General features: G+C 40.5%; 2 protein-coding genes across 2 annotated transcripts; both read left to right on the top strand.

The window, feature by feature from the left end:
• Positions 1 to 17,075: 17,075 nt before the first annotated feature.
• On the top strand, positions 17,076 to 22,037 carry LOC132313244 (probable anion transporter 3, chloroplastic). Its single transcript, XM_059811932.1, has 8 exons — positions 17,076 to 17,707; positions 19,232 to 19,458; positions 19,751 to 20,099; positions 20,189 to 20,233; positions 20,546 to 20,692; positions 21,183 to 21,320; positions 21,475 to 21,508; positions 21,605 to 22,037. Exons 1-8 carry the CDS (start codon positions 17,282 to 17,284, stop codon positions 21,772 to 21,774), a joined length of 1,536 nt encoding a protein of 511 aa, XP_059667915.1. The 5' UTR covers positions 17,076 to 17,281; the 3' UTR covers positions 21,775 to 22,037.
• An 882-nt stretch (positions 22,038 to 22,919) lies between these two features.
• Positions 22,920 to 23,972, top strand: LOC132313245 (uncharacterized). Its single transcript, XM_059811934.1, has one exon. It carries the CDS (start codon positions 23,398 to 23,400, stop codon positions 23,734 to 23,736), a length of 339 nt encoding a protein of 112 aa, XP_059667917.1. The 5' UTR covers positions 22,920 to 23,397; the 3' UTR covers positions 23,737 to 23,972.
• The last annotated feature ends 813 nt before the right edge of the window (positions 23,973 to 24,785 follow it).

Raw genomic sequence — 24,785 nt, 5'->3', positions numbered from 1 at the left:
AGCAGGAGCTCTGATCGGGCGATGCAAGAGAGCACCCGGCCCGGAGACCCGGGTCCTTCTTATGAGAGGTTCCTCCTCAGGATCGATTCCACTGTCAGGATGAGGCCTTTTGCCTCGTTCTTTGTCCCGAATGCCCCCCGCGGCAGCAGGAGCTGTGGTAGTTTGGGGAGACGCGCTCGGGTTGGCAGCAGGGGTGCTGACAATAGAGTTAATAGCCACTGTGCTCGGGATAGTGTCAGAGATGGTGGCTGAGGAAGAGGCTGATGCTGGAGAGGAGGTCGCCCCAGCAGCAGGAGTGGCTGGGGGAGTATTTTTCTTCCTGCCAAAAGAAGGAATCTGAAGCCTGCTCATGTTGTAGCCGAGTGATGAGAGCGCTAAGAGGTTGTCTGAAGTGAGGAGATCTGAGCAGGAAGGAATATCGTTCAGAACGTATTTCTTCAAGTAATTACTCCTATCCCTGCAAACACTGTAGCTCAAGTCATCACAAGGTATTCCTAAGGAACGGCATAAGAAAGTACAAAAATAGGGAACGCATGTTTCGCAGGGGCAATCATGTTTATGAGATTTGAATTTCTTATAGGAGGAAACAGAACAGACACCAAAGGCGCTCGGGATTGGATAACCCTCTGCAGCCGGCGAAGACCAAGCCCCACTAATGCCCACGATGCTATCCCTCTAACCCTTTTCAGATTTTATTGTGTCCGTACATATGGACATCTTCTCGAACGGGTAGAGGTGGAAGAAGGGCTCGTTAGTACGGATCTTACTGACCTTATAACACAGAAGAAGATCTATGAGGTCAAGGTCCAGATTTCTGTCACGCATCAACAGGAGCATAACGGATATGATTCTAAAGAAATTGGGGTTTACCTGCAGGGGGGATATCCCCAATCTATTGAAGACATAACTAAAGAAAGGGTGCTGAGGGAACCTAACGACATTCAATTGAAGGTTCGTGAATAAGACTTCGCCGGGCAGGAGGCCGGTACCGGTCATAATGTTAACATCCTTAGGGCAAACCTTAACTTCGATGTTGTCAGGAAGTCTAAGTCTCATCGAAGAACATCCAGATCTACAACCATGGTGGAGGTGTTTGAAGGATCTAGAAGGGGTAAAAAGAAGCCTGCCGAAAGTAAAAAGGAACGAAACTAACCTCTGAGGTAGAAAGCAACAAAGAGCACTGCAAAACCGCTGGAAGAACGATTCTTGAAGGATTTCACCGGAAAAAGCTTAGCGCTGTTCTAAAAGGAGAGAGATTTGACTGATGATGGAGACGGTAAAAAGGCATGGAATGGCATTCTAGGGCCTTATAAAGGCGAGGGGTGCCCGAGGGCCGAAGCGTCAGGAAGGTGAAAACTTCATCGAGCCCCGGAACATTGATTCTGGATCTGACCGTCCGTTCCCCCATGTGGTTTTCTCGAGCCGTCAACGTCATGATGAGACGCCTTCAATAATTACCCCCTTATTAAACAAGGGGTAATTATGGGGGCAGTTGAGGAGGCCCGATATGACATGGGCTAGGTGTGACTTGCAAACGCGGCATTGAGTCCGTACAGGTGGGTCAGGCCCATAAAAAGGCACTACCATATGGGCCGAACGCGCATAGGCCCATCAAAGAGGACCGGGACTCATGGAGGAACGGGCCTAGATCCAGCAGTCCATCAATATTTGTAAACCTCTATAAATAGGAGGAGTAAGGTAAAGAAAAGGGTATCTTTTTGGGGGTTGAGAGAAAGGAATACTAGAGAGAGAGTGGAGAAAGAATTTCTTGTATCTTCAACATGATATGGTCATTGTTATATTAAATTTGAACTATGCATATTTTGGATGTTAATTGTTAGAATATTAAATTCTTTGATGCAATTACATGGATTAATACTGAATTTTAATTGCTAGATTGTTAATCTTCTTTCTGCAATTATTTGGATATTAGTTTTGGATTGTAAATTACTAAACTGTTATATATATGATGTAATTTACAAGGATATGGAGGATTGTATGCACCGGTATGGGACGGTGACATACTAGGGACAGTTTAGCTCAAAACGCCTAAACCTAACTGAGGATGCGGCAAGTGGCATGGGCCGGATATGGTTCTCGGGAACGAGATCGGGTCGAATGATTGAAGTAAGATCCATGCCAAAACGCCCTGGAATGGGCCGAACCTGGGGGATCCACCGAGGAAGGTCAAGCCCATTGGAAGACCAAGCCCAGAAGGGAGAGAGCTTTCGAATATATGCCCAATGTAATTGGTTAACAGCAACAAGGATGATGGCCTATAAATAGACCATTACAGGTGGAAAGTGAGGGGAGAATGTTGGAGAGAGAGAGAGAGAATAAACGAAATCTTGTATCTTCAATTGGCGCCGTCTATGGGAATCGAGGACGAAGATCAATTCGAACCCGATCAGTACCATATTAGTTCAATCGAGTTTGTGAATACGCAGTGTGATTTCTGGAATTTGAATCCAGATCAGTGAGATTGTAGTTTGTTCCAAGAGAATTCTTGCTTATTGTGGATTCTAAGGCATTTGCTTTAGAATGACGCAATTGTGATTTGCTCAGTTGCAGTCAGATCCAACGAGTTTGAAGCTAGAAAAGTTCAGATCTAACAAACAGTGATCACGATTCAGTGAAGTTAAGCCCAGATCTAGCGGAGTTTGCATCGGTAACGCTTAGATCTGTTTCGAAGTTCGTAATTCATGCCTTTGCTTCGATCCGGAATCATGATAGGGGTGACAACTCTAATACGGTTGAGAACCTCCAGCAAGTGAAACTTGATGAGTTGATGAACATGATCGAAGCTCTCCGGAGAGAAAATGCAGATCTAAGGAATGAAATGCAGCGTCAAGAAGCTCTAGTAATTCCACGACCACTCCCGGAAGGAGAAGAAGGTGCACGTACCGATGCAGCACATCACGGTGAGGAGGTTAGAAACAATCTAGTAGATCTTCACCGCGAGGAAATCCGGTGAAACAGTTTGCCGCCAAATCTGCATTGTATGGATGATCGTGAAGGATCGACTCACATGGATCCACGGCGTGAGCAGATCAGGCGAAACGAAGCAATGACTTTTGATCCACATCAAGAAACGCTCAGCCGAGGTGAAGCAACAGAGGTGATTCGTCAGAAAGCTATGCCTCCGTAGCGCAAAGACTTCGTTGAGGATAGATCATTCGATCCGACCTATCGGTCTTCCATGACGACGTGTGACTATCACAGCTCAGAGAGGAGATCAGTAGACCAGAGAGCAGCCGCGGGGTTCCAGAGGGAAAATAAAGCACTCCGTTCAGCAGCTCGAACGGTTGATTCACCGTTCACCGATGAGATTCTGAATGCTCCGAGTTCGAGGAAATTTTCCATGCCCGTTTTCATTCTGTTCGACGGAACGACTGATCCGATCGATCATGTGTATCACATCCAGCTGAAAATGGCTCTAAACACTGAGAATGACTCTTTGATGTGCAAGTGCTTTCCTACGAGTCTGGCCGGACCAGCTCTGAATTGGTTTAAGAACCTGCCGAGGGGTTCAGTGGATAATTTCCGAAGCCTGTGTGATCGGTTCATAAGCCAATACTATGGAAACAAGCGTCCAGCGAAAGATATTTCGAGCTTATTCACAATGAAACAACACGCTGAAGAGCGTCTCCAGGCTTTCCTAACCAGGTTTAACCTTACCAAGAGCATGGTTATTGAATGTCACCCTTCAACGGCAGTTCAAGCATTCATATTGGCCATGAATCGTGGCACCCCGTTCCACACAAGCTTGGTGGTCAACACGCCGAGGACTATGGATGAACTTAACGAAAGAGCCGATGGATTTGTGCGCTTGGAAGAAGAAGAGGCGGCAAACGCTCGGAAGACATCCGTTATATCCACGGAAGAAAAGACCAAAGCAAAGATTAGGCAAAAACAGGTTCAACCGCAACGCTCCTCGTGGAAATCCGAGAAGAGGCCCAGAGAGGAAGAGCTGATTACTCCATTGAAAGTTACCCTAGCGAGACTATACCAAGAAAATAAAGATAAGTTCCGATCTCCTTTACTAATCAGACAACCTCTCGAACAGAGGGATCAGTCTAAGCACTGTGCATTTCATTCTGATTTTGGCCACCAGACTAACGAATGCAAGAACCTAAGGAGACAGGTAGAGATGCTGATAGCCAGAGGGGAGTTCGCAAGTTATATTCAAGGACCAGCGGGGGAGCAGAACCGACCAATGGAGCATGTGAAGAAGAATCAGAAGTCGAATTCTCACAACACGCAACCAGTTCGAGTAATTAATGCAATTCACGGTCGGCCAGAACCTGCCGAGGAATCAGATGAACTACTTCGAACACGCCTTCGTCAGGCACGAATGAAGAGAAGGATAGGCAGTGTAAACACTCTGCACCAGCAGAGCGCATCAATGAAGATAAAGTTTGACGCAACAGACTTGTTACGTGTTCAGATCCCTCATGAGGACCCACTGGTCGTAAGTTTGACAGTGGCCAAATGCTTGGTGCGCAGAGTTCTAATTGACCCTGGAAGTAGTGCGAACATCATGCCAAGAGATACGTTCGATCGGCTCGAGATCAAACAGAATCAGCTGAAATCCACCGGGAATCCACTATTAGGGTTTGATGGAAAGCGAGTGGGGCCCGTCGGCACGGTGGAGGTAGCGGTACATGCTGCCGAGAGGGTTTTGATGGAAACCTTTGTAGTTGTTGAAATTCATCCCTCTTACAATCTTCTGATAGGCAGAGGGTGGATCCACAGAGTTCAAGGTGTTCCTTCCACTCTGCATCAGGTAATGAGATGCCTGGGACCGGACGGAATCAAAGTGATTAACATTCATGGAGACCAAGTTGCAGCTAAAGAATGTTACTCTGTAACGCTGAAACATGCCGGAAAGGGGAAAGCTCCCATTCGTTCAGTAAGTTCGAAATAGCAATTACAGGAGCCTCCCTCCAAGCAGAATGGAGAGGAGGAACCAGTAGGCTTGACTGAAGAACCCCTGCTTGATGTGTAGATCGATCAGTTCCGACCGGAACGGACAACCAGAGTAGGGGAACGACTCGTTGAGGAGGAAAAGCAGGAATTAGTTGATTTTTTGTCTCAAAACGCAGATGTATTCGCATGGAGTCACCTAGACATACCAGTGATCGATCCTTCGGTATCCTGTCACTCCTTGAATGTTAACCCCAATGCAAAACTTGTAAAGCAGAAGCAGCGACGGTTTGCCCCCGAGTGCAACCGAATTATTGCCGAGGAAGTTGACAAGCTGCTTGATGCGGGGTTTGTAAGAGAAGTGTACTACCCCGACTGGCTATCGAATGTGGTCGTTGTGCAAAAGAAAAATGGGAAGTGGCGCGTATGCATTGATTTTACCAATTTAAACAAAGCTTGTCCGAATGATAGCTTCCCGCTGCCAAAGATTGATCAGATGGTGGATGCAACTACTGGATATGAACGCTTGACCTTTTTAGATGCTTATTCGGGTTATAATCAGATCCCCATGGACCCCGCTGATGAAGAAAAAACTTCTTTCGTTACTGAACGCGGGACGTATTGCTACAAAGTTATGCCGTTCGGACTGAAGAACGCCGGGGCAACTTACCAAAGACTTATAAGCAGGATTTTTAAGGAACAAATAGGGAAGACAGTGGAGGCTTACATTGATGATATGGTGGTTAAAAGTAAGAAGAAAGCTGATCATGTGCAGCATTTTCGATACGTGTTTGATGTGTTACGGCGATATGGAATGAAGCTCAATCCAACCAAGTGCTCGTTCGGTGTAAGTTCAGGCCAATTCTTAGGGCACGTGGTTAATCTCAGAGGCATTGAGGCAAGCCCTTCCCAAGCAGATGCTCTGACTAAGAATGTCGAGCCAACGACAATCAAAGAAGTGCAAACACTTACGGGACGGATTGCTGCACTGAGCCGTTTCATTTCCAAATTGTCAGATCGATGCAAACCATTTTTTGACACAATACGTAACCACGGCAGGCAGATTTGGGGAGATGAACAACGCCTAGCGTTAACTGCTCTGAAAAAATATATGCAGAACCTTCCGGTATTGTCAGCCCCAGAATCAGGCAAAAAGCTATTTTTGTATCTCGGAGTATCCAGCATCGCGACAAGTGGCGTTCTGATCTGCTACGCAGAAGGAAAGCAATATCCAGTGTTCTATGTTAGCAAGACAATGACTGAGGCCGAAAGACGTTATTCAAAGGCAGAACGGGTGATACTCTCACTAGTGCATGCGAAAAGAAAGCTCAGGCATTATTTTGAATCTCATCCTATTATTGTTCTAACCACTTTCCCTATCAGAATAATCCTGCACAAATCGGATCTCTCCGAAAGAATGACGAAGTGGGCCATAGAGTTAAGCTCATTTGATATCACATACGAACCTAGAACAACAGTCAAAGGGCAGGCGGTGGCAGATTTTTTACTAAAATGTGATCTAGAGGACGTGGAGGAGGATCTTTGTAAGTGCTTATGGAAACTCTTCGTTGATGGATCCTCAAATCAGATGGGTGCAGGCATTGGGATCAAACTGCAGATGCCAGAAGGTACAGCCTTAAGCCAAGCGCTTCGGCTTGAATTCGCAGCCACGAACAATGAGGCAGAGTATGAAGCATTGCTGGCAGGAATAAAGCTTGCCAAAGAACTTAAGGTCAGGAATTTGAATGTTTTTAGTGCCTCACAGTTAGTCGTTCGGCAGGTGAGGGGCGAGTATGAAACCAATGATGAAACGATGGAAGCATATCGTTCTGCTGTTATGCGGGAGGCGAAGAACTTTGAAAAAATTGAATTCATTCAAATTCCGAGGGAGTATAACGAAGATGCCTACAGGCTAGCATGTAGCGCCTCGGGTTCTAGAGAAACATTGGCAAGGGTGGTTCCAGTGGGAATATTAAACCAGCCATCCATTTTCGAAGAACCTTCAGGCTCGGATCCTTGGCAAGTGAATGTTATTCCATATGAGCCAAGTTGGATTGATCCGATCATAACTTATATCCGAGATGGTACTCTGCCTGAACAAAGAGATGAGGCTAGGAAAATCAAAGCGAATGCTGCAAAGTACGCCGTAGTGCATGACCAGTTATACAAAAGATCTTTTTCCGGACCGTACTTAAAGTGTGTTATCCCCACAGAGGCTCAGCAAATATTACGAGCTATTCATGAAGGCGTATGTGGAAACCACTCAGGGGGGAGATCATTAGCACACAAAGCAATGGCTCAAGGGTACTTCTGGCCAAACATGTCGCGAGATTCGGAAGAATTGTCCAGAAGGTGCGATAAGTGCCAAAGGTTCGGACTACTGATTCACCAACCGCCTGAAGACTTGCATGTAATGGCCACATTATGGCCTTTCGCACAATGGGGGATGGACGTTGTTGGCCCTCTACCAACTGCCAGAGCTCAGAACAAGTATGTGTTACTGGCTACAGACTACTTTACTAAGTAGGTGGAAGCAAAGCCATATCCGAGTGTTACCCAAACTCATGTGAAACGATTCATTTGGACTAATATTATTTGCCGGTTTGGTGTTCCGAGGTCAATCGTCATGGATAATGATACCAACCTTGATAGTAAGCAAGTAAGAGAGCTGTTGGAGGAGTATGGAATTAATCAAAAGCTGGCAGCAGTAAGTCACCCACAGGCCAATGGACAAGCGAAAATTACAAACAGAACAATCTTTACTTGTATCAAGAAGAAACTGGAGGAAAGGAAAGGAATGTGGTTAGATGAACTACCGAACGTCCTATGGGCCTACAGAACGACCCCTAGACGACCGACCGGAGAAAGCCCATTCACCATGGCGTATGGAACCGAGGCAGTTATACCAGTCGAACACTTAGTTCCGACTGTTCGAAGCTTGGCATGGAACCGTGAGCATAATGATAGTATGCTAAGGTTTAACCTCGATTTGCTGGAAGAAAAAAGAGACGCAGCAGCGGTAAGGCTCGCATCTTACCAGCAGACGCTTGCGAACAGCCATAACAGGAAAGTAAAGCACAGAAACTTTAGGCCAGGTGACCTAGTTCTGAAAAAGAAGGTGGGGATAGTCAAAAAGATGATGCCACCATGGGAAGGCCCATTCAGAATTGCAGAGGCCATAGGAAAAGGCGCATATACCTTAGAAACCATGGTCGGAAGGCTGGTTAACAAGCCTTGAAATGCTATCTCTCTGAAGAGGTATTATCAATAAAAAGTTGAGATTCAGTACCGAATTTTGTTTATTTTAAATTGAAAACAGTTAAATGTATAATTCTCTGAGATTTATAAAGATTGCACTCCTCTTTGAAATCCTAAGCAAAGTAAGTGGCAGCTGGCACTATGAGCCGAACGCTAAACACTTGCCAAGAAAAATAAAAGGCCAAGTGGCAAGTGGCATTCTAGCTGAACGCCAGGCGCCTGAGCAAAGAAAGTGGCAACTGGCACTATGAGCCGAACGCCAAACACTCGCTAAGAAAAATAAAAGGCCAAGTGGCAAGAGGCATTCCAGCCGAGCGCCAAACACCTAAGCAAAGTAAGTGACAGCTGGCACTATGAGCCGAATGCCAAACACTTGCTAAGAAAAATAAAAGGCCAAGTGGCAAGAGGCATTCCAGCCGAGCGCCAGGCACCTAAGCAAAGTAAGTGGCAGCTGGCACTATGAGCCGAACGCCAAACACTTGCTAAGAAAGATAAAAGGCCAAGTGGCAAGTGGCAATCTAGCCGAACGCCAAGCGCCTGAGCAAAGTAAGTGACAGTTGGCACAATGAGCCGAACGCCAAACACTTGCCCAAAAAAAAAAAAAAAAAAAAGGGAAGTTTACATAAAAAGTCTGATCAAAAGTCGGCCATCTCATTAATAAGGTTCAGAGGGTTACAAAAAATGAGGTGTAAAGATGGCAAATATACCAAAGTCAGTACATTTTAAAAAAAAAAGTTCTAACTAAGAGGCGTTTGCCTCGTCGGCCTCTTGATAATGTTGGGCTACCTCCTCATTATTGGTGGTGTCGTCGTCCTCACGAGGTGGAGAGTCGAGGTGAATGACAGAATCGTTCTGTTGAGTCCTACCCTCAACAGCGTTGGAAGAATCATTCTGCTGAGGGTTATCTTCAGCAGTAACGGCAGATGGAGTCAAAGTGGACAGGGGAAGAATGTCCAAAGTCAGAGCAGCAGGAAGAGTAGGAGTGATCCGAGAAGACGCAATCTCCTGACATTCGTCGAATATGCCCTCGGCAGCGGTGGAGTCTGGATCGGTATAAACGCCAGGAGGGTCAATATCCAGGTCTTTATCAACATCATCAGGGGTAGAGCCAGTCTGACCCTCATCCGAGACACGATCGGCGTAACCCTCTCGGAACCCCTGAGCATATCTGAGGGCTCCAACTCTAGAGAACCGAGCATGCAGAGCTAGCATACCACCATTTACCCTGCTGATGGTATCAAGTAAAGCGTTGCACTCGTCCAAGGCCCTTTTCTCAAAGGCCATCCGAGCGGATTGCTCATCACTCAGAAGGCGTAGCAGTTCCTCCTTCTCGGCCTTAAGGGATTCCCGCTCGGTCTGCCAAATGCTCTTTTCAAGCTGCAGGGCATTCCTCTCATCCTGAAGAGAGTCAGTCTCCTTCCTCAGCGAATCCCTCTCTTTTTCAATTTTTCCAAGCTGAACCATCAACCCGGTCTTCTGAGCAGCTAAATCGTCGTTCTCCTTGTTCGCTGCATTAAGGCTGTCAGAAAGCGCGCGGACCTTGGCATTCACATGCTCAACTTGTTTCTGCATAGCCATTATCCCATACAAGGTCTGTAGAGATATGCAGGACAACTGGTTAAGCCGAGCAGATGGTTAGAAGAAAATAAGTGTCAAGAGTATGTGAAGATTTATTGAATAAGGGGTATAAGTTACCTCCATGGCGGACAAAGGAAATCGGCTGAACAACTCCCTCTAAGACAGACCTTTGGCTACCTCAATGTCCTTGGGAGTCCACATACTCCTGTAGTAAGCCATTGCGGTCTGACCATCTTTGAACATGGTCTCGGTCGGTTTCACAGACGATCCGTCTGTTCGAATGAAGCGAGGGCTCTATGGCGTCGTTCTTGAAGCGGAGGCATGCCCAGAAGGGGCGGGGGGCCTAGCTTGAGGAGGTCTCGCCAGGGATACCACATTCGGCCCAGAGGGCCTAACCCTCTGAGACAAGGGAACGTCATCTATGCTGAGGGCACTGTCAGGTTGATGCTTTTTTCCTCTGGTCTTTTCCCGTGCGGAAGCAGTGGTAGAACCAGGAGGATTGTTGACAGAGGGGGTAACGTTCGGACTGGCAGTCGCCGTGTTAGCGACCGGGTCAGCAGCCGTCACGGATGGATCGGTGGAAGGAGTGGTATCAGAAAGGGTAGTGGAGGAAGATGCTGAAGCCGGTGAGGAATTTGATACAGGGGTGATGGCAGGCCTGGGGGCAGTTTTCTTCCTGTCGAAGGAAGGGATCTGGAGTTGGCTCATTGTCTTGCCGAGGACTGAGATATCGAGGAGATTATCTGAGGTGAGAAGGTCCAAGCAAGAAGGAACGTTGGTCAGAACGTACCGCTTCAAGTAGTTATCCCTATCCCTGCACACACTGTAGCTCAAGTCATCACAAGGAATGCCTAAGGAATGGCACAAGAAAGTACAAAAACGAGGAATGCAAATCTCGCAAGGACAGTCACTCTTATGGTTTTTATATTTCTTGTAAAAAGAGACAGAGCACTCTCCGAAAGTGCTCGGGATAGGGAAATCCTCCGCAACTAGAGAGAACCAAGCTCCCCTAACCCCAATAATGTTTTTCCTCCAACCCTTCTCGGATTTGATTTTATCTGTGCAGATGGACCTCTTCTCAATGGGGAAAAATTGGTAAAACGGTTCGTCAGTTCTGATCTTGCTGACCTTGTAACAGAGGAGAAGTTCTACGAGGTCCAGATCCAGACCTCTGTCACGAATCAGGAGTAGCATAACGGATAAAATCCTAAGGAAATTGGGGTTTACTTGTAAAGGGGAGAGATTTAGCTTGTTAAAAACATAGCAAAAGAAAGGATGTAAAGGAAATCTAAAGAGATTGAGATGGAGGAGCGAAAACAGGACCTCGCCGGGAAGAAGGCCAGCACCGGTTCTAATATTCACTTCTCGGGGGCAGTTTCTAATTTCTACATCGTCAGGAAGGTGAAGTTTCATGCGAAGAACGTCTAGATCTACTGTCATGGTGGGAGTGAATGAGGATCCCGGGGAGGAGAAAAAAGTCTTCCAAAAGAAAAATGCAAATGAAACTAACCTTAGAGAGTGAAAACGGCAGAAAGTATTGCAAAGCCACTGGAAGGAATATCTTTCGCAAGAGATCGCCGGAGAGGATTCAAACAGCAAAAGGTGAGATGGAGACGGTAAAGAGGATCGATGGAGAATCGATGGAGCTTATAAAGACAAGGAGAGCCCAAGGGCAGAGGAGTCAGGAAAGCGATAGGTTGTCTTTTTGAATCTCGAAACGCCTACCCCTAGATCTAACCGTCCATTCTCCCACACGATCTCCTCGAGCCATCAGGTCATCATTAGCAGCCTCTAATAATTACCCCCTAATCAATAAGGGGTAATTATAGGGGCAGTTGAGGATGCGGCAAGTGGCATGGGCCGGATATGGTTCGCGAGAACGAGATCGGGTCGAATGATTGAAGTAAGATCCATGCCAAAGCACCCTGGAATGGGCCGAACCTGAGGGATCCACCGAGGAAGGTTAAGCCCATTAGAAGACCAAGCCCAGAAGGGAGAGAGCTTTCAAATATATGCCCAATGTAATTGGTTAACAGCAACAAGGATGATGGCCTATAAATAGACCATTACAGGTGAAAAATGAGGGGAGAATGTTGGAGAGAGAGAGAGAGAGAAGAAACAAAATCTTGTATCTTCACTAACATAACGGATTAAAAGAATGGATTTATAAATATTAAATCCTAATTGTGTTTAAGTCAAATCAACTGCAACTAAGTTGAGTGGCTTCCTGGATTAATAGATGATGGTTAAGTCATATCAACTGGATAAGTTGAGCGACTAACTAATTTGTTATTGTATGTCAGTTCGATAAATAATTGAATTACATACCCTGGTTTTGAACGGACTTTATATATATGTTTATGGTACCACGAGATGAGCTTAAATCTCAGACTCATTGGTTAGGGTGCGTATATGCAGTGGATGTGTGATACCCCTCGGATCCGAGACACGGGTTGATCAGGCCCATGCCCAAACTCGAGGGAATATCAAACAATTAATATTTTAAAACGAACACAGATTACAAAATAGTTTAGAAGGTAAAATAATAAAGCTGAAACGAATACTAATATAAAATCCTCAACTGATAAAAAGTAAAACCTCCATGAATACAACTCGGGAATCCATCTCTAGTGGACCCCTATTAAAAATCCAAACTGAAAAGAAAACTACTAAAAGCACATCCATAGTAAACCATGGAGAGAAATCCTACGTCGTCGAAAGAGTGAGTGATAATCTCTGCTCAGCACGATCAAGCCTACGACTGGAACGGTTAAACACCTGAAAAATAGAAGTGGGTCAGGCCCACAAACAAGTTCTATCCTACTACTATCCAAGCAGAGACTCGATACGCATATACATTCTAACCAACTCAACAATAGCTAATAGTCCATACATATGTATAATCACACTACAGGACTCTCACTGGACTATGGAGAGGGTCTCAACCTGAATAGAAGGTAACATGCGAAAACGCACCCATAGGTGGGCATGAGTACCTAGACCTAACAGGGTACACCTCAACCTCCCATATCCAGTTACGCATCCTACTGCATATACGCTCCCTAACCGACGACTCTGAGACTCAAGCTCATATCGCGGTACCATAAAAATATATTTAAAGTCCGATCCTAATTATCCATCAAGAATCCAGTTAGTCATTCAGCTTGTGCAGCTTCTTTGACTTAACTTAAATAACAAGTAATCCAGTTAGTCATTCAGCTTGTGCAGCTTCTTTGACTTGAGCATAAGTAGGATTTATTTTGAAATCCATTCCCTTATTCCATGTAGGTAGGATGTAGTATTTTGAAACTAATCCGTCCCTAATATGTCACCGTCCCATACCGGTGCATACAATCCATCCATCCAGTAGTTGGCAATACAAGTATATATGTAAATACCAACTAATCCATAAATTCCACAATTGATAATAATATATTACATATAGGCATCAATTGTTCCATAATAACTGGCAAAATCTAAATAACTGTTTACATTAATTAATTCCATACAAGGCATAATAGAACTTTGTAAACTAACATGCTTGTCTTATACCACCGTTGCATGATTCTCTCATAATTTATTGCACAGAGAATAAGTATATACATCCTTTAATCCGTGCTAATCATAATCAAAATATATATTTGAACGTGCTTAGTTTATACCGCTACATAATTATCCAAGAATTGATATTACATTTATCACATGTATAAATCAATTTATCCTCTATAAGCATATAATAATTCTGTAATCTGACATGCTTATATTTCACCACTGGAACATGATTTAAATCTATAAAATCATTCTCGACAAAATTGCTAAAACCATGTTGAACAATTTTGTACCTTCACATTTAAACAGTATACTAACTTGTGCAAGAATTCTATAATGTTCAAACTATAATACAAGGTGATTAATTATGCATTAACAAGGCTCTTGGGAAATTTAATTTGCTCTTAGACACCTATGAAAACCTCCATTAAGGCTTCGAATTAAACTGGAACCTTCAAAATCCAAGTACCCAAGCAAAACTCTCGCTGAAACTTAAAAATAATGGAAAAACCACATTGGAGCCGGCTCCAAAAATAAGTGGAGCCGCCTCCACCCTATTGGAGCCGCCTCCAATAACATATGGAGCTGGCTCCACTTCAATGGAGCCGCCTCCATTGAAGGGTGGAGCCGCCTCCACTCCTCCCAGCCTCCGTCTTCTCCTACGCCTGCTATTTTCTGACATTCTGATCGTCTGCCCTCCATTCTTAAAGCTCCTACGTGTCTAATACTAGGTCCAGTGTGTTCCAGAATTAGTTAAACTCTTAATTCATCAACCAACATCAATTAGACTACAACTTATGCAAGAAGGACCTAAACCGGAACAACTACTCACTCATTATCATACTGTTTCAAGTGATCACCCATGCGAACCAGATTAAGTTTAATATTTTCCCAAGGTGTTCCAGCGTTGATTAAATCCTTAATTCTTTAATTGACATCAATTAAAAGATAGAGTAAAATATGGATTTCACAAGAAAGAGTTCAAAGTAAACAATAACCAACTTATAAACACATTCAGGTTTAACTATCTCAGACATGCAAACCCAGTTTAATTTTAAACCTTTATATATCCCTGGAATTGTATTAGAGATGCAAAGAACACGAGCCTAAGGAATAGAGTTAGGATTAGAACTTGCCTTTGAGATTTCGGTTAAAAATCCCAACGTCGTCTTCGTAAATTTCTCCTGCAAACGACCGTAATCCTCCTATGTTCCTTCTCTGCCTCCACTGTCGTGAATAGGGTTTTCTAAAAACCCTAGGCAGAACTTAATACGTATATTTATAAGTTTATATAAAACCTAAATTCAATTCAAACCCTACAATGAATCTAGCCGGCCCATAGAAAATCCTAATTAAATCTACGTCGGCTACCAAGACTTGACTTCTAAAACGTTAACTAAACCCTAATGTAAATCAATTAAGCATGTAAAAGAATTAAAATACAAAAATACAATTAACTAATCAATTAAATAAATTAAAACACCATAATTCAAACAAGTCACAATTAAGTCAAATATCAAGCAAATAAACAGATAATTTCAAATATTCAAAAACACAAGCAATTAAACATTTTAAATTCTCAAAAATGCAATTAAATAATTAACCAAAATACCAGGACTATCCTTTTTAAAATTAGGGGTATTACAGGATGCGTAGCCGGTTATAATAGGTTGAAGTGTACCCTGTTAGGTCTAGGTACTTATGCCCACTTTTGGGTGCGTTTTTGCATGTTGCCTTCCATTCAGGTTAAGACCCCTATTATAGACCAGTGAATATCCCTTAGTGTGGATATATTTATATGTATGGACTAGATAGATATTGTGAGGTGTCTACGGTGTATCTGCGTATCAGGTCACTGTATGGATTGCAGTTAGATTAGAACTTGCTCGTGGGCCTAACCCACTCCTTTATTATTCTTTTTAGGTATCGGACAGTTCCAGTCTCAAGCTTGATTGTGCTAAGCAGAGACTCTCATTCATTCTACCGATGATGTAGGATTTCACTTCATGATTTAGTTTTGGAATATCTTTACTTTCAGTTACTTAGTTTCAGTTGGAATTTGGTTTAGAGGTCCACTAGTTGGATTCCCAAGTTGTAAACTTAAAGGTTTTGGAGGATTAAATTATAATTTTTATCTGGAGGATTTTACATTTCTTTTCGTGTCCTTATTTAAATTCTTAAATTTCTATTCTGTATTCGTTTGAAAATATTTTAATTGTTTGATATTCCCTTGGGTTTAAGCCTGCGCCTAATCAACCCGTATCTCGGATCCGAGGGGTATCACACTTCATTATTTACTTTCTTTCTTTTTTTTGTTCACTTGTCTTATATATATATATATATATATATATATATATATATATATATATATATATATATATCCATCAAGGTGGAATATATATGGCTATATTAACTTTATTTTTTTTCTTTATTTTTAACAATTGTCTTCTTTTTTTTTTTTTTCTTTTTTTCCTGATTGGATATATATGACTATATTTCATTATTTACTTTCTTTTTTTCTTTTTTTTTGTTCACTTGTCTTTTATATATATATATATATATATATATATATATATATATATATATATATATATATATAAGACAAGTGAACAAAAAATATATATATAAGACAAGTGAAAAAAAGAAAAAAGAAAAAAGAAAGTAAATAATGAAGTGAAAAAAAAAAAAAAAAAAAGAGTAAATAATGAAGAAAGTATATATATATATATATATATATCCATCAAGGTGGAATATATATGGCTATATTAACTTTATTTTTTTTCTTTATTTTTAACAATTGTCTTCTTTTTTTTTCTTTCTTTCCTAATTGGATATATATGATTATATTTCATTATTTACTTTCTTTCTTCTTCTTTTTTGTTCACTTGTCTTATATATATATATATATATATATATATATATATATATATATCCATCAAGGTGGAATATATATGGCTATATTAACTTTATTTTTTTTCTTTATTTTTAACAATTGTCTTCTTTTTTTTTCTTTCTTTCCTGATCGGATATATATGATTATATTTCATTATTTACTTTCTTTCTTCTTCTTTTTTTTCACTTGTCTTATATATATATTTTTTGTTCACTTGTCTTTTATATATATATATATATATATATATATATATATATATATATTTTGTTCACTTGCCTTATATATAAAAAAATATATATATATATATATAAGACAAGTGAAAAAAAGAAAAAGAAAAAAGAAAGTAAATAATGAAGTGAAAAAAAATAATAATAATAATAATGAAGAAAGTATATATATATATATATATATATATATATATAAGACAAGACAAGTGATTGTTTTTTCCCAAAATTGGACGCATATCTAAATTCGTCTGATTCGCCGCATACGTACATAGACTTTTTCCTGGGTTGAACTTTGAAATAACCCACCTAACCAGGCGAACCGTAGATCTGAAGATATTTCCATGATCAACGGCCAAAAAAGTATCTTTCCACTGATCAAAAAAGCACTGTACCGTTGAGCCTTCACCAGATATCTCCGGTTACCGGTGACAACCCCTAAAATGGTGGTAGTTGGCACTTGGTACGTAGTAGTTAGTACACCTTTTGGGTTGTGGTTGGTGACGACTCAGGGTAGCAAGACACGTTGGTGCCAAGTCGGACTCACAGTACTAATGGTAGCCAACAATGTTACGTATCCGTGTATATATTGTGTGTGACGAAAATGTCCTTCCAGAGTCTTATTTGAAGGAGACCAATTCTCGAGGCCCTGTATTCTCACCAACCCAAAACAAATTTCTCTGTGTCTTTCAATTTCTCCATAGTCCACTCCTCCTCACCAGCAACCACTTTAATATGGAATAAACAAATGGTTCATCCAAAGAGCTCCTTTTTTTAGCATTATATACATTATATTCAATAACTCGTTCTCACTCGTTCTCTCTCTCTATCTCTCACTGAAAGTTTCTCACTCATGGCGGCCGCTTCTTCCAGTACTAAATCTATCATACATTCTTCCGGTGCAAAATCTTTCAATACCCATTTGAATTTGCTTAATTTTAGAAAAACCCATTTGGGGTTTCAATCAAAAGTCCATACAAAATGGGCGAATTTATCATTGGGCGGTGAGAGGAACAGAAGAACAGAGTACCGTGTGAATAAGAACAGAGAGAGAAGGTGGGTGGTAAGATGTACGGCGGAGGGGATAGAGAGGGGATTGCTGGTGGGAGGGAGAGGAAAAGAGAGTAGTAAATTTGTGGTGTCAGAGAGGTTCAAAGTGGTGGCGTTAATGGCTTGTGTCATGTGTCTGTGCAATGCAGATAGAGTTGTCATGTCCGTGGCCATCGTTCCTCTAGCTGCCAAAAATGGTTGGAGCAGCTCTTTCTTGGGCATTGTTCAGGTAACTCAAAACTCAACCTCTTTCTCTTTCATATTAGAGCAACACTCTCTCTCAATCTATCAATTTTGTTTTTGGGTTTATATTTCTGCAAGATTTTCTCTCTCTCTCTCTCTGTGTTTCCTGGAAAGTTGAGTTGTATTCTATGTTTTTTATTCAAGTTGTGTCTTTCACTCGGAAAAAACAGAGACTTATTCAGAAAATGTTTCTGTGGTTGTTGAGAAGCGAGGGGGTTGGTTTGCCGCCACCTGATCTTACAGTTTACAGAAGAGAAAAACCCTAACACTTCGGGTCCACCAAGTGGTATCTGATTGGAAATCATTCAAGTGGTATCTGATTGGAAATCATTTGTCGGTTGAGAAATTATTATTATTGTTATTATTTGGCATATTTTTTGGAAATTATTGGACCATTTGAGATTTGGTGTTCTAGATTAAAAAAATAATAATAATAAAAATAAAAATAAATAAAATAAAATTGAACAAGTGTTATAGCTCTGTATTAAATTGCATAAACTCTCCCTTTTAGAAGGTTGAGTGTTCAAGTTGCCAATGAAATGACAGAAATGAACATCACGTGGCAGATGGTTCGATGAGTGCTAAATTTCATTTACAAATGTGACGATCACAGTGAGGTCATTGGGTTGGAAGTCCTTTATTCTTGGTGGTACCCTGCACTCACGAAGCAGCGAAAGGAACACTTACCAACCATCCTGGCTGGCCCATTTTACCTGAGTTGCAACTATTCTAGTATTCTTGATCCTTAAAAAGTAATATAAGTAAGTTTATATATATATAAACCCTTACCCTCTACATTATAGTTGGTCCCTACCATGTAAAAATAGTTTTCATTCATAAAAATATCTCTTGGTCTTGGTTCTCCGTGTATGATCTGAAAATAATTTATTACCCGCTAATGTCTGGAAATATCTGTCCTTGATAAACAAAAGATGATGGTAGATACAACTTACAGAGACATTATTTTTTCATGTTTATATGAATTAGGCTTGAAGAATCAAACCCTAACCCAATCCAATATTTTATATTGTTAACATATTTATGTTGTTATGTGACATGACTTTGACAGAATTAAGTTTAAGGCAATACATATTTTGACTCATGGAATTGACATGTGAATAATGCTTTGCCTAAAATGGAGTATAAGAAATTAGGTTCCACAATGAAGGTTTTTGACTTTACTCGAGTGGTGCCTCTCTAGCCAATAAATGGGTTGGGAATATGCCCCTGATAGGATAAGGTACTAGTGATGCATGTTTTCTTAAAATTTAACGAGGTTGACCGAGTTTTGACATTATCTTGTGGTTATGGAGGTTGATAAGCCCTCATCTTGGTTTTACCATGGTCTCCATTGCAAATTTGCAACTAGAATGACTGTATAGGTATAATGGACTTGTGAGTGCTCAGTAACCTTAACTGATATTTCTTATTTGTATGTGTATAAACAATATTCTTCATCATATTGGTTAGTTGATGGACTAACAAATACATGTTACTGTTACATGCATAGTCCTCGTTTCTCTGGGGGTACATATTTTCATCAGTTATTGGGGGAGCCTTGGTGGACAGATATGGTGGAAGTAAAGTGATTGCATGGGGTGTGGCTTTGTGGTCTTTCGCCACTCTCCTCACACCGTTGGCTGCAAACCACTCCACAAGCAGCCTCTTGGCTGCTCGTGCCTTCTTTGGACTCGCTGAAGGTGTAGCTCTACCTTCCATGAGCACCATTTTATCAAGGTAACACTTGTTTCGTTATTGGATAATCATAAACATGCAATTGTAACTCTAAGCCAAACTAAATGAGCCAAACATGCATTGGTTGCCACTCTCTCAGTGTTGCAGGATTTGCTTGGATCCGAACAAGCTCTAGTTGCACACAATGACAATTCCCAATGCATTGGCTTCGTAAATATTGCGTTGAATTTTGAACTATCAGGATATAGATCCATGTCGATATAAAACAACTTGAGCTTTATATTAAAATGTACCATAACTAGAGCTAGTCTTAATGTATCTACTTTTTTTCTAGGTGGTTTCCAAGCAATGAAAGAGCTACAGCAGTTGGAATATCTATGGCTGGATTTCATCTTGGGAATGTTGTGGGCTTAATACTAACTCCAATAGTAATGTCATCTATTGGAATTTCTGGTCCTTTCATTCTTTTCTCATCTCTTGGACTGCTCTGGCTCACAATATGGACATGTAGGGTCACAAATGATCCACGAGAAAGCCAATTTATTAGCAAATCAGAGTTGCAATTAATCCAAAAAGGGAAATCTCAATCTCCTGTAAATAAAGGCACACTTCCTCCGCTACGCCTCATATTATCAAAATTTCCCACTTGGGCAATTATCTTTGCTAATATTACTAACAATTGGGTAAGTTTTCTTCGTCTGAAATGAAATAAAATACTAATGCTACCAATTAACGTTTTAAAGTTTGCATTAAGAATGTTCTTAAATTGCAGGGATACTTTGTTCTTCTCTCATGGATGCCGGTTTATTTTAAAACAGTGAGTAACAATTTCCTCAACCCTGTCCCTTTCTTTTTTTGATCTTTCTTTCTGTACTTTTTGGCAAAATTGCATAGCCATCAAACACTATGCTACTTATCATGTGCACGAGTGAGAATAAGGACTAATTTTACAATTCATGATACCATTAAATTTGACTAGTTTATTTCAAATAAACTAGATGATAGAACCACCCTGAACGTGTTAGAATGGTTCCCACTGAAGACTCTGCATGTTGATACATGACTATTATTACAAGTACTAAATGATTTTTCTTTTTTTTTCTTTTTTTTTTTCCTGTTGTGCTAATAGGTATTTGGTATGAACTTGAAGCAAGCAGCTTGGTTTAGTGCCATCCCTTGGGGATTGATGGCGATTTCAGGCTACATTGCTGGCGCAACATCAGATTTCCTCATTAAAATGGGGTACTCACTAACATTAGTCAGGAAAATCATGCAGGTAACTAAATTTTATCTGGAAAGAACCAGGTTTCTGTTTTTTGGCATGTTAAAACTCTGATGCTCAGAACTTGGTTGTGAAACAAAACCTCAGTATATTTGATTTTGGTGTTTGATTGCCTATATATATTAGGTAGTGAGGCTGATGTAATGAAATAAAATAGCACAAAAAGCAAGGAAAGCGGAACAAATCACCATTAAAATTCCCTAGAAAGACTAAATTTTGTCAATTTTCATCAATACATTATACAACACAATTAAGACCTTGTAAGTTTTCTGTCATTTTTTTTTTTAAATATTCGTTTGCTTAATTGTCCCATTTCATTTTTTTTTAATTGAATGGCAACTCCTGAATACTACCTAATGGAAATTAATTCCTCATTCATGGGTATCCAACTATTTTCCAAAATTTAACCATCAAGAGACGTTTCTTAAAAGCATCGTTTGTGGAAGTCATTACCAAAACTGACATAGCACTCTGAACATGACAGTCTATTGGTTTCATTGGGCCTGGTGTGTCATTGCTCTGCTTGAACTATGCCAAGACACCGGTGGTTGCATCCATATTCATCACAGCAGCTTTAAGCTTGAGCTCTTTCAGCCAAGCTGGCTTTCTGCTCAACATGCAAGTAAGATTCATCATTTCACCATAGAAGAACTTTAATCTGAAAAAGCATAGCAGCCGATGCTTTTCTGAAGAACTTTTTACATGGTAGTTCTACAATGGCATATATTTCTGTTACCCGTATCTGAAATGACTAGTTTTTATTGTTGTTTGATCAGGATATTGCTCCTCAGTATGCAGGATTCATCCACGGTAGGTTCTTGATTCACCTCGCATGTTCATCTTTTCTATTTCTTCTCCTCTTTTCTGGTTCTGACAATTTTCCATTTTGCAAAACTTATCAAACAGGGATTTCAAATTCAGCTGGGACACTGGCAGCCATAATCAGTACTATTGGAACAGGTTACTTTGTACAATGGATGGGATCTTTTCAAGCATTCCTAACTCTCACCGCCGCTCTCTATTTTGTTACAACCATCTTTTGGAACCTTTATGCCACCGGAGAGCAAGTCTTCTAGGCAGAACAATTCATAATTTTTTATTCTATTTTTCTGTATGCATGATTGAAGAGTTCAAAAGTAATTATTCTTCAGCACTCTGAGTAGATAGCAAGTAATGGTCTTTGGCATGCACGATTTAGATCGAAGTGGTCTAAATTATGTACAGTATGTTTTTTCTTGTGAATCAGAAGACATAGGAAAGGAATAAACTCTCATCTTGTGCCATTATTATTTCCTTGTATGAACATTTAACATATATTAGATTGGATTGAAAGGGGAAATTTGTTCTTAGTAGCATTGACATCGACTTGACATACCCACACACCCTTTTTGTCTTGTTCGATCTCCTCTGAATTGGAGAGCATATCAACACTCGATCTAAAAAACAAATATAAAATTCTATTCATATACAATTTTATAATTCTTATACTAATTGCATTTGTGGAAGATTCAATTGTATGAGTTACATATATGTTCTATCACCCTCCAATTTTGTTGTTGTTTCTAAGGTTATCAAGATGACTTGACAGTTGAAATGTCCTTTTGTAAGATGCTTTTGTGCCATTAGCCTATTGTACAAGATTTTTGTTGATTTTAATGTGTCGATCAAGTCTATGAAGTAATGGCATTTATTGTTAATGTATATTCATTGCTTCTTGGATATTGTTTTATGTTTATAACAATATGATAATTGTGTGTATCATGGTCAAGCTTGTTTCCAGAATCCAGATTCTAATGAGGAAAATGGGAAATTAGATAAATCTGTGACACCCAAGTTGGGTGAAGTGTTGCTTAGTCAATAGTTTTGGTAAATGTTCTCTCAGATTTTCCCTTGGCCCTTGTTTCTGAAGGACAGACCATCAGAATTTTTGGGGTCAGTACACTGTATAATGGACTCGTATACCACCTTTAATTTAAAAAGTTTTTATAATATATATATATATATATTATCGAAAACAAGGAAAACAAAGCTACCCAGAGGGCAGAACGCACAGAAGAAAAAGAAAAATCAGCCTCTATATCTTGAAGGAGCCAAGGGGTACCAAACAGACCAAAGTATGTTACATATACTAATATTGTAGGGGAAAAAAAATTTATGTGGTGACATTTGGTATAAGCTAATAAGACAAAAGAGGGTCCAAGTCATATTTGGTCTTGGATATTTGTTTTCTTTCCATCACCCATCCAAAACTGAAAAATCAATGACCTTGTTTGGTATGAGACGCCCAAATCCACTTTGGTTTTTTCACTGGGAGATAGAGAGAGGCCAACCATTCACCTTTCAAACCTCACCTTCAAATTGATTGTCCAATTCCTCAAGCACACATAGAATCCAAGCACACACAAGAGAGTGGTGGGTGAAGAGATCAAGTATCCCAAAATTTCTGGTCAACCACACAACTTTTACTGGGTTTTGTTCCAGCTAGTGTTTCAATCATATCTGAAACCTAATTTGGCTTATAAATTTCGGGGTCTGATTCCATCTTAGCATACCCAAAAACCAGATTGGCTTCAAACACTTTTTTTTTTTCCCAAGAGAGTCAACCATACCCATATAGGCTTTTTCATGAACATCAAACAATCAAAGTTTTGATTTGGGTGTATTCCGTTAGGGTTTGATCTGGTTTCAATTTGAAGAATATGAATTTCCGAAGCATGGAAGAGTTCTGGCCTTTCTATGTGAACCAACACTCGAAACCAGCCACACGGCGTTGGCATTTTGTGGGCACACTCACTAGTATTCTCTTGTTGATGTACTCTGTGTGCTTCAATTGGTGGTTTGTGTTCTTTGTGCCTCTGTTTGGGTATGGCTTAGCCTGGTACAGTCATTTCTTTGTTGAAGGGAATGTTCCGGCGACGTTTGGCCATCCGTTTTGGTCCCTTTTGTGTGATTACAAGATGTTTGGATTGATGCTTACTGGTCAGATGGATAGAGAGATCAAGCGGCTCGGTAAGAGGCCGGTATTGCAGGTCTTTTGATCATTCTGTGAGATTATCATATTGAAATGTGGTTTATGATATAATTGCAATAGCATATAGAATGTTTTTTCTTTTCTTTCTGTCAGAACTACTTTAGTTGATGCCTTTCATTTACTTTACTCTTTATTGAAGCATGTTTTGTACATATGTGGTGAATCTTTTTTCTACTAAAGTTGAAATGTTGATTGCAACTACTAAGTGGTGATGATCTCAAATATGGTTAATTTTGAGATGGATATCTTTTGCACTAGTTAGAGCTGAATCTTTCAGTATGTATGTATTAGTAATGTGTTGTGTAGAATTCAAATGGTAATTCAGGATGTTAATGTGATGATTTTGTTGATTTTGGATATGGAGGTCTAGGTTAGCTGTTCTTTTATGTTAATTAGAGTATTAAATACATCAGCTTACTTAATAACTTTTAATTTCATTGTCAAGTTTCACTCACCCTGGTCCCTGGTGGGGTCTACACTTGCATTGAAGACCACCATGCTCTCTCTTGAAAATTTTATTGTAGACCACCATCCTCTCCCTTCCTCCATAGCTGGACTTGATTACAAATAAGGTGTATAAAAAAACTTATGCTGTGTTTGGCAGCACCGAATCAGTGCCTTGGATTTGGGATTGAAGAAAATTTAGTACAAATTTTGAACTAAACTTCCTCCAATCCCAAATATAAGGCACCGATTCTCCCAAACATAACATCAGCTCTATTCAACTCAGAGTGTGCCTTAGCTTATTCGTTTTGGTGCATGAATCAAATTTCTTCATTCTGCTCCATTTAGGGGATGTCTTCGGTTTGCCACCCAATTGAGACCTAACTTTCATCCTATCTTAGAGGATGGGTAAATTTTGTTAATTCATGTTTTTAAGGGTTTACACTAGTTGGCAATTAGATACTCCCCCCTTTCAGCAAACCTGGATTTTGTCTGTGAAAGATGCTTTAAACACAACATAGAATTGGGTTTTGTTGGATTATGATTGTCAATTGAAACTCTTGTGCACATTAGGCGGCTAAACACAAAGGTACTGTCACATAGAGAACACTA

The sequence above is a fragment of the Cornus florida genome, unplaced genomic scaffold (assembly GCF_030987335.1).
Source record: "Cornus florida cultivar Cherokee Brave unplaced genomic scaffold, ASM3098733v1 CherokeeBrave_3.0.0_Hap2_Chr06, whole genome shotgun sequence".
Lineage (NCBI taxonomy): Eukaryota > Viridiplantae > Streptophyta > Magnoliopsida > Cornales > Cornaceae > Cornus > Cornus florida.
Note: the sequence above shows the minus strand (reverse complement) of the source record. Positions and strands in the feature narration are given on the sequence as shown.

Coding starts and splice junctions, on each gene's coding strand:
- LOC132313244 (XM_059811932.1), top strand. CDS start 17,282: ATGGCGGCCGCTTCTTCCAGTACTAAATCTATCATACATTCTTCCGGT. Junction 20,693..21,182: donor TAGTCAGGAAAATCATGCAG/GTAACTAAATTT, acceptor TGAACATGACAG/TCTATTGGTTTCATTGGGCC. Junction 21,509..21,604: donor GTATGCAGGATTCATCCACG/GTAGGTTCTTGA, acceptor CTTATCAAACAG/GGATTTCAAATTCAGCTGGG.
- LOC132313245 (XM_059811934.1), top strand. CDS start 23,398: ATGAATTTCCGAAGCATGGAAGAGTTCTGGCCTTTCTATGTGAACCAA.